We start from the raw sequence: 15,082 nt of genomic DNA on the forward strand, positions 1-15,082 counted from the left end.
AACTATTCTCTTACTAAGCTTCTACTAAGCTCCAATCAGTTCACATGCAATGTACCATTTAGCCTGCAGAGTAACGGTATTACTACGCCCATTTCAGAAGATGGACACTGAGGTTCAGGTGTGAATTCGTCGGAACCCCTACAACTGACGGCGACTACAAGAGCCGGTATTCAAACCCACAACTGCTCTTTTCTACCATGCTTCGCCGACAATACAAAGGAAAAAAAAAATCAAGAAAAACAAGTCAAGATAAAGGCATCAAAATTAAAACAAAGACCCAAAACAGAACGGAGCCCCCCTGCAGAAGGTACGTGTGTTAATCGAGGGCCCCCCCCCCACCCCCAATGCAGAGAGGGGCGGGCGAGCGGGCGGAAGCTGTCTGAGGCCCCCAGACCCGCTTCCCCCGGGAATACGGCAACTCACGAGCTAGGGGCACAGAGAGACAAGCAAACCTCCCAAGAGCCTAGAAAGGCCCCAGCGCGGCGAAGAGGCGGGGCGAAGGGCAGCTTCCGGTTCCGGGCGCAAAGGCCCCACGTGTTCCGACCCGCCAGGCCCCGCGCGGCTCGGATCTGGCGGCGCTGCTAGGGCCGGGAGTGGGTTGGGGAGAAGCTGGGGCAGGGCAGGAGCCGCCGGAGCTGTCGGAGCCGTGAGTGCTGGGGGCTGGGCCGGGCCGAGCCGGGCCGGAGCAGGCTGAGCGGGGCTGAGCTGGGAGGAGGGGTCGGGGGCGGAGACCCCGCCCCCCTAGAGCCTGGGGAAATCGTACTGTCCTGTGGAAGGGGTTGGCGGCAGTATGTTGAGGGGGCTGAGGCGTAGTGGTCCCCGTGTTTCCTGGCGGCCGAAGCTAGAACCTTCGGGTACGTGGAACGCGCTACAGGCTTCTTTCTTTGCAGCCACCGCCCTCCGCCCCCTCTTGAGGCCTGCAGAAACGCCGTTAGTTCGTACCGCCCTCCCATTGCTTCCGTGCCAACTGGCCCCCCGGCACCGTGGGAGGAGTGGTCGAGGCCCCTTCATTTCCTGCAGTTTTCTACCCCGCCTCTCAGCTGGCTCGAGAATCCCCCCGAAGGCTCCCTGCCCAGGCGAGCCCCATCACTTGCCACCACCAACTACGCCGCAACACACGCAGATACCCTCACCCGTGATTTTATCTCCCGTGATCGTGCTAGGCCTTGGAGACCACCTGGCCTGTGGCTTTTAAGCTGCACCGTGACGGACCCGAGCTTCGTCTCAAGCCAATGACTGCAGTCTCCACTTGCAACTTCCCTCCCCCACCCCTAACAGCCAGGTTTGGCACTTTTCTCGACACCACCGCTACCCTCAGCGGGAGTACATGGGGCCTGCTTCTTATCTGGTTTCGCGAAAAGTTTGTTAGTTTGTATGCCAGGGATTTGCTACCGTTTTTCAGAAAGGTGCCAGCCCGATTTTGATTTTTCTGGGCCTTGATGTTCTTGTCTTCTAGGCGCCTTGATAACCCTGTCTGCCTTGGTCCTGGGGAGCAGGGCCACATCCAGGCTCTACTTAGAGGCTAGGCTTAGAACTGTTGCTTTTTCTCTCTGTCCACATTCTGCAGGTGACACCCAGGGCAGCCTCACTCAGAAGCCACAAGGAAAGCTAGTGGAGTCCCTCATCCCTCCAACTTCTCTTCCAAGCTGCCCCATGGCCCTTGATCCAGAAAGCCACTTCAGAAAGGTTGTGGGACAGCCATGGGAGGCTTGTTGCTGGGAAATGTATGACAGCGGAACAGTTAGGGTTTGTAGCCATTTGTCTTGGGTAGTTTTCTGCTATTACTATCTAGCCTAAGAGGGTGGGCAGGCTTGGAGGGAGGAAGGAAATTTTTTTCTCCTAGGACTAAGCACCTGGGATTCATAATCTTGTCCCCTCTCTCCTCCAGCTGTACCCGTTTTGCACTCTTTATACCATATTGCAGTAGACAGTCATTTCAAGGGCACAGCAAGGTTTACTACGAAGTGAGGGACTCTTGGGCATTATAAACTATGCAGATGAGGTAAGTTACAGGTTTACGACATTTTTTTTCCAGCTAATTTGGCACAGACGTAAAACACACATATAGCAGTCCTAGACTCCTTTCCTCCTTTAAATTTGGCCACAGCACTGGAAAAGTTGGATCCCTTCTGCTCGAACCTCAGATTTATCTCCTTTGCCTTAGGTACTGGTCCTCAGACTTACCAAGCATCTTAAACCCCTGAAGGGCTTGTGAAATACAGATTACTGGGGCCACCCCCAGAGTTACTGATTACAGGTCAGGGCTGGGGCTTGCTCATTTGCATTTCTAGCACGCTCTCTGGTGCTGGTGCGCCGGTCTGGGTTTCCCACGTTGAGAACCACTGCCTTTGGCCAAACTTCTTCACACAAACATTGCAGTGGTTTGGACACATCAGAAGACCTGTGTGTGAGTACTTCTGTGCTTGAAACTAGTACGATGATCTTGTGTGGGTAATTTAACCACTTAGGTCTGAGTTCTTTGATTTGTAAAATTAAGAAAGTATACTTCAGAAAAACTCCAAGTGCTACATTATCTTAAGCTGAATTGAAGCTGAAACACTGGTGAGTTTTTTCCCTTGATTTTCTTAATTCTCTTGATAGGAGCTTCTATTTTTATCATATCGCTTATACCCATATTCTAGGTCTTTGCTGTGAGTTCCTAGTGTGCCAGAGTCCCTGCTGTTTTTTAACTACATGTTAAATTCTTGAAGGTCAGGGCCTGTGCTTTTTTCATTTTTCTTTGCCCAGCACCTTGACTTGTATGGGACACACAATTGTTGCTCAGTAGATACTTCTGGGATGAATGAACTCCATTCCCATTAGTGGAGACGTTTTTCTCCACTAATCCTGTGTAACATAGTAAAGTAGTATATGGCTGTGTCACCTGATTCCCTCAGGGGATTGGAATAAATGCTAATGCCAAATTCCTGTAACTGTCCCCAGAAGCCCTGGCACCCACTGATTCTGAATTTCAGTGTCTGTATTCAAGTTGGGGGAAGAGAAATCAACAGCTTAAATAAATGCAACACACATTTATTGAGCATCTTTTTAACCAGGTGTTTGACAGAGTGTTAGGAACAGGGAATATAAAAATATATAAGGAGGTCCTTGCTTTCAGGGACAGGGCTCACAGTGGGAGACAGAAGACACTAAACAGTGGCCCAGAGCAAGAATGCCATCTACTTTGGACCATGATTTAGTCTGCAGTGGAAACCTGATACCCCTCAGATTCCTGTGGTCCAGCAGGCATGGATCCCATCCTTCATCTCATCATACGCAAGGGAGCCTTGGGCAAAGCCAGGAGGAAGTCATCTAGTTACAGAGCAGGGGGTATCTTGACAGAGAATATTAATTAAAAACTAAAAACACAGTGAATGACTTGAAGTAACTTCTGAATTATCCATATTTATACCTCAGGTCAAGCTATATTTATAAAATATCCTTTTTTTTTTCTTTCATTAAATAATGTTTCCTCTGTGTGATTGGCATTGACTGTGTTCATTGTAGTGAATTAAGTGTATTTGTCTAGTTTAACTCTGGCTTCCAGATAAAAGCTGCTGCCCTCATTAGGGTGGGTGTCAGGTTTGGTGATCACCCTTTTCCTACTTCAGATTAGTTTGTGACATTCTGTTTTAAACTGAGGCATGTCGATTGGCCTGCTTTATTCAGGCCATTAACCACCCCTGGGTAAAAACCTGTAAGTTTAAAAAGCCTAGTTTCATGTTGGAGGTTACCCAATATGATCATGGTGGCAGGATATTTAATTCTGGTCTCAGAACCTGTATTTGGCCTCTAGCCCTTCTCAACTCTTGAGTAAATTCCTCTCAGCATCTTCAGGCTAATACGTTATGGCCCATGTACTCAATAAAGAGGCCACATATCCTTGTACCCCTCAAAGCCCCTCTATTACCATCAAAAAGCTGGATAGTTTCTCAAAAAATGATCCAGCTCTCTGCCTTTAGGTAGAAAATCATCCCCATTTTCAAGATGATTTGATGTGACTTGTCCCAGATGACACATCTCTAGGAGGTAGAGCACAGCTCATCCACCTCTGAAGGCAGAACTGTCAACAGCGATCCAGCACTGCCTCCCGGGCCTGTGTACATACCTGTAGGAAACATTTTAATTGAAAATAAAGTGAATTGTTATGATTTTTATAGCTTTATTTAAATTTTTCATGTTTATATTTACTCTCAATTACATTTTTATACCTTGATCCTAAGTGCAAAGTCTGTAAAATTTGGCGGCAGAAGATATTTATGTCTTAGCCTCCTCTGACTCCCTGTACCACCCACTACTTATTTGGCCTCTCTTTTTGTTTCTTCCTGTCTTCCTCTTTTTTACGCCTTATAATAACCTTTGAGGTACTTCTCCCGTTGCTACTCAAATCTAGTGAAGAATCACTGAATAGAATCTTAACTAAATCTATGTTGACTCTAACAAAGGAAGAAAAAATTTAAATGGCAAGAATATCTTAAATCGTTTTTAAACATGGTTTGAAGCACACTGATCGTGATGTGTTAGAAGGCAAAAAGTCAGTGAAGGTATTCCCTTTCATTTGTTCTGCCTTTTGGGTTAGGTTTTCAGAGGACCTCTTGGGGATACGGGCAGACCTCGGAGATATTGCAGGTTCAGCTCCAGACTGCCGTAATAAAGGGAATATCACAATAAAAACAGGAATTTTTTGGTTTTCAAAAAAACTGCTTACACTGTACTGTAAAGTTCTCTTTACACTGTACTGGAGTCGATTGATTAAGCAATAGCATTGTGTCTTAAAAAAATGTATATAATTTAAAAGTACTTGTTGGTAAAAAATGCTAACCCTCATCTGAGGCTTTAGTGAATCATAATCTTTTAGCTGCTGGGGGGTCTAGCCTTGATGTTGATGGCTCCTGACTGAAGGGTGGTGGTTGCTAAAGGTTGGGGTGACTGTGGAAATTGCTTAAAATAAGACAACAATGAAGTTTGTGGTATTAATTGACTCTTCCTTTCATGAAGAGTTTCTCTGTGGCATGCAGTGCGGTTTAATGGCGTTTTACCCACAGTAGAACTTTCAAAACTGAGTCAGTTCTGTCCAACCCTGCTGCTGATTTATCAACTGAGTTTATGTAATATTCTAAATCTTCAGTTGTCATTTCAGCAATCTTCACAGCATCTTCACCAGTAGATTCCGTCTCAAGAAACCACTTTCTTTGCTCATCCATAAGAAGCAGCTCCTTATCCATGAAGTTTTTATCATGAGATTGTAGCAACTCAGTCACATCTTCAGGCTCTACTTCTTATTCTAGTTCTCTTGCTGTTTCTACCACATCTGCAGTTTCTTCCTTCACTAAAGTCTTGAACCCCTCAAAGTCATCCATGAAGGTTGGAATCAGCTTCTTCCATACTCCTGTTAATGTTGATGTTTTGACTTATTCCCATGAATCACTAATATTCTTCATGGCATCTAGAATGGTGAATCCTTTCCAGAAGGTTTTCAATTGACTTTTCCCAGATCTATCAGAGGAATCACTGTCTATGGCAGCTATAGCCTTACAAAATGTATTTCTTAAATAATAAGACTTGGAAGTTGAAATTACTCTTTGATCCATGGGCTACAGAACGATTGTTGTGTGAACAGGCATGAAAACATTAATCTCATTGTACATCTCCATCAAAGCTCTTGGGTGACAAGGTACATTGTTCAATGAGCAGTAATATTTTGAAAGAAATTTTTTTTTCTGAGCAGTAGGTCTCATCAGTGGGCTTAAAGTATTCAGCAAACCATGTTGTAACAGATGTGCTGTCATCCAGATTTTGTTGTTCCATTTATAGAGCATAGGCAGAGTAGATTTAGCATAATTCTTAAGGGCCCTAGGATTTTCAAAATAGTAAATAGCATTGGCTTCAACTTAACGTCACCAGCTGCATTAGCTTCTAACAAGAAAATCAGCCTGTCCTTTGAAGCTTTGAAGCCAATCATTGACTTCTCTGTAGCTATGAAAGTTCTAGATGGCTTCTTCTTCTAGTAGAAGACTTTTGTCTGCATTGGACATCTGTTGTTTATTTTAGCCACCTTCATTAATTAGCTAGATCTGGATAACTTGCTGCAGCTTCCACATCAGCACTTGCTGCTTCATCTTGCATTTTATGTTACAGAGATGGCATCTTTCTTTAAACCTCATGAACCAAACTCTGTTAGCTTCAAACTCTTCCTCTGCAGCTTCTTCACCTCTCTCAGCCTTCATAGGATTAAAGAGAGTTGGGGCCTTGCTGTGGATTAGGCTTTGGCTCAAAGGATTGTTGTGGCTGGTTTGAGCTTCTATCTAAACCACTGAAACTTTCTCCACTTTCTTATCATTTGTGTATTCACTGGAGTAGCACTTTCAATTTCCTTCAGGAAACTCACCTTTGCATTCCAACTTGGCCAACTGGGGCAAGAGGCCTAGCTTTCAGCCTGTCTCATCTTTCGACATGCCCTCCTCACCAAGCTTAATCATTTCTAGTTTTTTATTTACAGCAAGATACATGTGATTCTTCCTTTCACTTGAATACTTACAGCCCTTGTAGGGTTTTTAATTGTCTTAATTTCAACATTGTTATGTCTCAGGGAATAGGGAGGCCGAAGAAGAGGCAGAGAGACGGAGGAACAGCTGGTCAGTGGAGCAGTCAGAAAGCACACATTTATTGATTAAGTTTGCCATCTTGTATGGGCACAGTTTGTGGCACCCCAAAACAATTAGAATAGTAACATCAAAGATCACTAATCACAGATCACCATAACAAGTATAGTAATAATTAAGCTTGAAATATTGTGAGAATTATCAAAATGTGATTACATCAAGTGAGCAAATGCTGTTGAAAAAATGGCACTGATAGACTTGCTTGTTGCAGGGTTGCCACAAACCTTTAAGCTGTAAAAGAAAACAAAACAGAAAACACATTATCTATGAAGCGTGATAAAGGTGAATCGCAGTAAATTGGGGTATGCCTGTACTAACTGGGTTTGCCTCAGGTTGCCTCTTCCCAGTTAGAGGAAGGGGACAGGACTGTGATATTGGTAAACAGAAGTATTGCTACTCTGGTCTTAGGCAGGAAAACCTATCTTTAAGTTTTCATCCCATCTGGTTCCAAGGATCTTGTTTAATCTTAGCTTATAAGTGCTTTCAAAGCAAGAATTCTCTCTTGGTTTAACACTTTACTTTTTTTTAGGGGGTCTGCACCACGCAGCTTGCAGGATCCCAGTTCCCCGACCAGGGATTGAACCAAGGCCACAGTAGTGAAAGCGCCGAATCCTAACCACTGGACCACCAGGGAACTCCCTTAACACTTTACTTTTGATGTAACAGTAAACAGACCAAGATTTTCCCTGTGCATTAAAAAAAATTTTGTTTTGAATTATGATGAAATAAAGGACTGTTTGATTATCATGTAAATCTTCTTCCCAAAAGGATTTAAAGCAATTTGAAGGAAAGAACAGAATATATAGAGCATCTACCATATACCAGACTCTGTGCTGAGCGATTCTATGCGATGCTTCATTGATCCTTAAGACAACCATATGAGGTAGGAAGCATTTGCCACATGTTGGAGATTGGACTGAGGCTTAGGAAGTGTCACCTGGCTAATAGGTGAGGGGAGGGATCCAGACTAAGGCTCCAGAGCCCCTAACCATTATGTGCAAAGTATGGGTAAACGTTTGTATAAGGATAAGTTACAGTAAAATGAAAGAATCTTTCCAGTAGGAGGATCATAGTGGATAGTCTTTAGTTTTAAAGAACACTACAGGAGTAGAAAAGGGCAGTTAACAATTTTTATTATCTGATTTTTTTTTTCTAGAGCAATGAGAGGAGCAGTTGCAAGCGTCTGATTAGTCCCAGCGATCATTGATTCAAATCTCCAGGCTCTGGGCCCGCGTTAGAGTCAAAGAGGAGAAGGGAGACTGGAAAGAATTTAAATGTCTGCTTAATATCATCATTCGAACCTCTCTGATCACTGTTTTCTTCTGAAGATGAATTGTTTGTCAGTAAATAGATCCCATTTCTCCTTTAGGAAGATGCTATAAGACTACAGACCTTGTCATTTAGGGTCCAGAAAGATCACTCCAAGTAGGAATAACATTTTAAGATAGAGACCCAGGTATCTTTTCACTGCCTGCAGTTTTCTGGTCTTTAGGGTTGAGTTAGGGCCTTAACTGGCATGGGACCCACTCAGATATGGACAGAGACAGCTGGACCACAGACTGGAGAAAGGTCTTGCCTTTCCCACATCTCCTCCGCAGTCCTGCCCCAGACGTCCTAGAAACACTGAAGAGGCTAGGTGGTGGGGCCAGCCCAGGCCGAGGCTTGTGAAGCGTTTCTGCAGACATTATTTTAGAGCCTTCTGGAAACAGGTCTTTCACTCTTCCTGGCCTGGCCTCACGGTCTCTCTATAGTATCCTGTTGTTGGGTTTTTGTCTGTCACTGTGGAACCCTTCCAAGGACAGACACTGAGGGAAGGCGTTAGAAGGCAATGAATTGCAAGGCAGACTTGCAGGGTAACCCATCCCACAAATGGCAGAATAAAATGCAAAGCCCATTTTCTGTCTCTAGTACTGACACCTGACATTTGCACAGCATGCTCTAGTTCACAAGCTCTCATAGGTCTCAGCTAACCCTGAGAGTTAGGAGAGTTGTTGTCTGAAGAGGGCTTCACCCTTTACAAGGGCTCTTGTGTACCTTGTCTCAGGAAAGCCTTAGAGCGGTTCCAGGTTTGTGGGGATGTGGGCTGGAACGTACATCTTTGGATACCTAATCCGGTGCTCTTTTCACAGCACTGCCTGCCTGCTCTTCCTTCCCATCTCTTGCCCCAACAAGGACAACTCTGCCTCCCCTCATTCCGCTGTTGCTGATCTTTTGTCGCCATCTCACCTTCCTAGGCTGCCAAAGTAAATACAAAACAAGCAAAGGAAATCTCAATCCGTGATTTCTGAAGAGCATTTTAAATCAGCAGGTTTATATTCTTTTTTCTTTGGAGAGCAAAGCCCTGTAAGAGCAGGAACCCTCTGTCAGCGCATACTTTGTGGAATCTGTAGTAGGGCATCTCGTGGACTGTGCTACGTGAAAACAGAGTTCCTAGCCTGCTTCGCTGGGCAAGTTCTCACATTTTTAAGTTAATAGAAATCCCTTCATTAAGCCAGAGACCCTGAGTATCAATTCCATCTTCTTTTCCTGCCTTGCAGATGTTGGGGGGATTGTCTGGATAAATAATCAGTGTTGTAGTTGTGTTAAATTACTTGATGTCCGGTTTTGTGCATATTAAGGTTGATTCAAATCTTCAAAGGAAAAATTTTTTTTCCCAAATGCACAGCTTTGTGTGACTTGTATGTGGATTCTCCCAAGGCAGCCTGAAGATTCCTTGTGATGGATGAGTTGTGTTTTCCTCACTTCAGGAACCACTGAGTATTTTACTCACAATCCAAATAATAAGTGTTTTCTCCCTTATTTATTCATTTGTCTGGCACACGGCACACAGTTTGCTGGACAAATGAGTGAGTAAGAATTAATATGATATTGGATCTGTCCTTCCAGAGAAAGACTTAAAAAGACTTACCGTGGTCTCTGCCTGAGTACCTGTTGTGTGACAGGCCTTGAGCTGGGTGTTGTGTGGCCCTGCCCTCGGAGCTTTACGGTCTGGTGAATTAAACAGGAGGTTGAACGATTCTTGCCACACAAAAAGTAGATACATGTGTGTGCTGCGATACAGGGTCCAAGGTCCTGTGGAAACAGTCTGGGAGGACGAGGGAAGGCATCTGGGGAAAGCAGATCTGAAGGATGAGTAGAGTTAACCAAGTAAAAGGGGTAGAAAGGGTATTTCAGGCAGAGTCGACAGCATCAGGACACCTAGTGAGGGCGTAGAAAAGAGATACAGCAGTGTATTCGAACAGCAAGTTTCAATGCAGTAGCAGTCGTGGGAGAAGAGAGGTGGGCAGGGGCAAGGTCTTGCAGGGCCTTGGGAATCAAATTGTAAGGGGTTTAGATTTTACCCTGTGGACAGTGTGAGGCCATTGGCCGATTTTGTATGTCAGAAGGGTCACCACTCAGACCTTACCGCAGCACTGCGGGTGGTATTGATGTGGATATGGCTCTTGCCCATTTTTAAATGCTTGCACTCACCTGCCTCCCTGCCCCCAAGCTAACGGTAAATGTCTAGGTTCCAGAAATAAAAGCTGGAGGAGTGAGCACAATCTAACTCCACCACAGCGCGAGGAGATTTCAAACCAAAATAAAGACTTCTAAAGTTTGGGGTTCTGATACCTATACTCCAACAGGGAGATATGAAAATGGGGCACTGGTGGGGATGGGGGAGGGATATAGAGTTGAATATCTGCCAGCCTGGAGCCTTGAAGAGCTACTCCTTCCATGAAAATCTGTCTACTGATCAAGCAAAAGGGCAAGGAAGTGTAGGCCTCCATAGCCTTGGGTGGGACAGAAATCACTCACAGGCTTAGGCCTAAATAAGACACTTGGCATAATTCAGGAAGGCTGAGAAATTAAGATATTGAAACCACTAGTACTTGGATGGAAGCAAACGAAATTTCATTCAAGGGGCTCACTTTTATAACCTAGGGCTCTCCCAAAGAAAATGGGCATAAAACGTAAAAAAATTACAAACCACCTGCAAAAACAAAGCACCATGAGATGGAGCAGATGTAATAAGTAGGTAAATTAGCACAGGAAGATCTGTAAATTACGGAACTATAGACCATGAGATTATGTAGTGAATGTTTGCGGGTAATGGAAAAATGAAATAAGCTTGAATGAAAAGTGATTTGAGATACAGATTTAAATAATGAATAATTTGGTGGTTGATGAGTAACAGCACATTAGACAGCATGTTACAGCTGTTAAGAGTGGATCGTTGACCTTGAAGGTGGACCTGAGGCAGTTGTAGTGAGGCATAAAAAGATTGGAAAATGAAGAACCCTCAGGTTGCATGGGGAGAGTGGTCTGGAGGCGGTGGCACCTGGAAGTCCACTGGTAAAATTTGAACCAAGTGGTTCGTTCCACTTGTAAGTGCCAGTGCAGTCGTAGGGCCTGAGGATATCGTCATTTTTTAAGAGGTCCTATCAATGCCTTTTAGTGGGTCATAACGGCTTGACTCGGGGAATGGCAGTGGAGATGAGATGCATGAATCTGAAAGATTTAGAAGGTAGGATTAACAAGATTTGGTGAATAAAAAAGAGTAGAAACTTATGGAGGAAAAGATTGATTCTTACTGTTAATATAGAAAGAAAACTTCAAAGTGGAGGCTTATTCATTTAGATGCATTTATTGTGTGCTTTGTTATAGGTATTGGAAATTGATTGAAGCACAGTCCCCTCCTTCAAGGGGTTTCAGGGGAAAGATGAACGATGGCTGTGTGATGCGGCAGATTTTGAGATACAGATGTGTCCAGATAGCTAGGGGAGCAAAGTGATTTCTAACCAGGTCTAAGGGCAGGGAGAATGGGATCAAAGAAAGCATCTCAGGAGACATGAAGCCTTACCTGTCTATGTCTTGAAAGATAAATAAGTTTAACCTAATGAAGGGTAAAGAGTTGGAAGGAACGGCATGTTCAAAAGCCAAAGAGCATAGACCTTTTGTGTGCTTTACGTGCACAATGTGCGTGTGTGCGTGTTTGAAAGGATTGGAGAGGAAGGCAAGGGAATAACAAGATGAAGGGACTTCCCTGTGGGTCCAGTGGTTAAGACTCCACGCTCCCAATGCAGGGGGCCTGGGTTTGATCCCTGGTCGGGGAACTAGATCCCACATGCTGCAACTGAAAGATCCTGTGTGCTGCAACTAAGACCTGGTGCGGCCAGATAAATAAAATAAATATTAAAAAAAAAGAAACCCAAGATGAAGGTCAACCTAATACATAATACTTAGAAGTTTGTATTTCACTTCCAAGACAGGAGTGATTGAGGATCTTAAGGAAGGGACAGGACCAGGTTTGCCAAGAGCAGTCACTCTTGTGATATGATGAATGGTAACAAAGGTAACAAACCTGGAGACAGATAGCTCACATTTAGAGGCAATTGCAGTAATCCAGAGGAGAACTGATTAAGACCGAAACTGTAAATCCTGGGAATGAAGAAGAGGGGACCTGTTGAGAAGTAGGAACACACATGAAGCATTGGTTGTGGGAGTTTTCCATACAAAAGGAACAGACTTTCACAGACTTGGAGGCCTGGAAAGACACCCTATTGCAGGGAGGTCAGCAATGCATAGCAGGTGATACAGAGAAGAGAGGAGGATATGAGGCTTGAAAAATAAATTGAGGGCTGGTTGTGAAGGGCTTCATGTACCATGCCAAGGATTTTGGAACTGATCTTACTAACAGTATGAAGTTACTATTTTTAAATGTTGAGTGATGCAGTTGGGACTGTTATTCAGAAAGATAATGGTTAACATTGGGGCACCATCACTTTTAGGCACTTCACAGATATTCCTCATAGTAACCCTATTAGATGGATTCCATCCTTACCTCTATTCTGTAAAGGGGAAACAGGCATAAGGAGAATAAGAACTTGACCATGACCCCACATCTAGTAAACAATAGAGCCAGGATTCAAACCCTGGCAATCTGACTCCAGGACTCTCTCTTAACCTTACATGCCCTAAGTGTTTCTCAGCTAGGATGCACATCAGAACCACATGTAGCGTTTCTAAAGATGCAGTTCCCTAGGTTGACTTGACTCAGAATATCCAGAAGAATGATGTGTGATACTGTGTTTTGCAAAAGCTCCACAGCTGAGTCTGTTGTGTTTTGCTCATAGCTGAGTACTGCGGGGATCCCAGTTAGGAAGTTATGGCAGTAGTCCAGGCAAGAGATGGGGGCCCAAACTAAATCAGGAGGAAACAGATTTAGAGGCTTAAGAGGTACAATTGGTTTAATGAGCTGTAAGCAATGGGTAAGATTCAAAGTTGAATCCAAAGATGATAACGTTGAGTGTTTACTTAACAAGTGATGATCTCAGCCAAGAGGATTACATGAAGAGGGGCGGATTTGGGAGTAGGAATCGTGAATTTAGTTTTGAGTCCTCAGTTTTGAGGGTCTGTAGGTCTTCTAGTTAAAGATGTCTTAAGAGGAGGATCGCTTTTGGGGGTGCTTATGTGCCAGCCATTGTGTGTAAGTGGCTTTCTTCGCTGTTAACGCATACAATCCTCTCTGAGAGTCCCCAGTTTACAGAATAAATTAATACGGAGTGTGATTCAGTTCACAATGAACCTCCACAAAGCCTTCTCTGTCTAATTCAGCCCTGTCAATGTGTCTCTTCTCAGAATATATATCCTAATATATATGTCAGCGTGTGTGTGTGTGCACGTGTGTGTGTAAAACAGACTGTGGTCAGTACCACATTTTTAGCAGGCAGTTATGACTGTCCTTTCTCCTAGCCATTTTCCTTTTAGGTTCCCATATTTCATGATGTAGAAATATAGTGTTTTTCTGTTTTTCTATGGGGTGTGAACCTTGCCTAGGAAAAGGAGTGGGAGAACATACCTTCAGGCATAGCTTATCCTATTCCAACTAGATCTATTTACAACATGTGTTATGGAGATTAGGGGAAAGGGGATTTAAGTTTGGGAGTGTTATGTGTGCAGGATTATGATTGAGCTCAGAACTGTTATTCCTGTGTGTACTTTCATGCTCATAGTGTTGTCTGTCTTTACTTCTCTACCCAGGTCCCTTGGGAGAAACGCCTCGAGGTGCCCAGGCTGAGACGGGGGGGAACGACAGTGTGAGCTCTCGATGGTGTGAGACCACCCCAGAGCCAGACAATGGCTACAGCCTTGGAACCGGAGGACCAGGATCTTTGGGAAGAAGAGGGGATTCTCATGGTGAAATTGGAAGATGATTTCACCTGTAGGCCAGAGTCTGTCTTACAGAGGGATGACCCTGTGCTTGAGACGTCGCACCAGAACTTCCGGCGCTTTCGCTATCAGGAAGCAGCAAGCCCTCGGGAAGCTCTCATCCGACTCCGAGAACTGTGTCATCAGTGGCTGAGGCCAGAGAGGAGGACAAAGGAGCAGATCCTAGAGCTGCTTGTGCTGGAACAATTCCTTACTGTCCTGCCCGGAGAACTGCAGAGCTGGGTGCGGGGCCAGCGGCCAGAGAGTGGCGAGGAGGCCGTGACGCTGGTGGAGGGTTTGCAGAAACAACCCAGGAGACCAAGGCGGTGGGTGAGGAGGGGGAGTCCTGATCTGTGTGATGTGGAGGGGGTCTATTTGCTGGGAGCATGGATTTAGGGGTAGGGCTCACATAAATTACCCCATAAATTGAATTGGCTCTGCCCTTGGGTTATACCTAGATCCATAAGCTCCATGGGACAGATGAGTGTGTGTGTGTTCGTGTGTGTATGAGTGTGACTTCCTGGTTCTTGAAACACCTGCCTAGGGACCATCTTTGTGGCCTCAGCACACAAGGGTGATACGGCTTTGGTTTTCCCTTTGGATGTTGAACCTCCATGTCCTGGGGAGGAGAATTCCGTGACTTCCTCAGAGGCTCTCAGCCCCTCAGTGACAGGTTCCCCCTCAGGACGACAGACAGGGAAGCACACAGCAAGGCGAGCCGCAGGTGGGGTAGGCGAAGATGGGAAGGATGGGACCTCAGAGCCCTGGTGACAGGCAGGGTTGAGGGAAATGAGAAAGCAGGGCAGTATCTGAAAGTCCCCCCTTGTCCTGGCGAGGATAACCTCAGCTCCTCCTCGCACGCCCCAGTGGGACTGGACTTTCCCCTCCTCGTCTGGGTCCCTCTGGGAGTTTTCCTGTTGGCAGCTTCTCCTAACATAAGCCCTGATGACAACCAAGACTTTCCTCCTGACTCCATGGTGACTGGAAGTTGGAATTATTCCCAGGTGACTGTCCATGTTCACGGCCAGGAAGTCCTGTCCGAGGAGACAGTGCATCCAGGAGCAGAGCCCGAGTCACCTAGTGAGCTTCAGGATCCTGCACAGACCTTGACCCCCGAGGAGTCCCATGAGGAGACCACACAGAGCCCAGATCTGGGGGCACCAGAAGAGCAGAGCCTGTGCCAGGAGTTGGAGTTCCAGCCCCTGCAGGAGAGCGGTGGGAGCCTCAGC

At 45.2% G+C, this 15,082-nt stretch overlaps 1 protein-coding gene across 2 annotated transcripts in view; it reads left to right on the top strand.

The window, feature by feature from the left end:
• The first annotated feature begins 539 nt into the window (after positions 1-539).
• ZNF202 (zinc finger protein 202) overlaps positions 540-15,082 on the top strand; it is an 18,829-nt gene continuing 4,286 nt past the window's right edge. The window contains exons 1-5 of one of the 2 annotated variants that reach the window (XM_007462802.1): positions 540-646; positions 1,568-1,686; positions 1,925-2,002; positions 13,686-14,183; positions 14,858-15,068. In XM_007462802.1, coding sequence (XP_007462864.1) covers positions 13,782-14,183; positions 14,858-15,068 — 613 coding nt within the window. In that variant the 5' untranslated portion in view covers positions 540-646; positions 1,568-1,686; positions 1,925-2,002; positions 13,686-13,781. The remainder of the gene's footprint in view (positions 647-1,567; positions 1,687-1,924; positions 2,003-13,685; positions 14,184-14,857; positions 15,069-15,082) is intronic. The other variant, XM_007462803.1, reaches the window with a different exon arrangement.

Source organism: Lipotes vexillifer, unplaced genomic scaffold (genome assembly GCF_000442215.2).
Source record: "Lipotes vexillifer unplaced genomic scaffold, Lipotes_vexillifer_v1.1 scaffold1447, whole genome shotgun sequence".
In the NCBI taxonomy this organism is placed as follows: domain Eukaryota; kingdom Metazoa; phylum Chordata; class Mammalia; order Artiodactyla; family Lipotidae; genus Lipotes; species Lipotes vexillifer.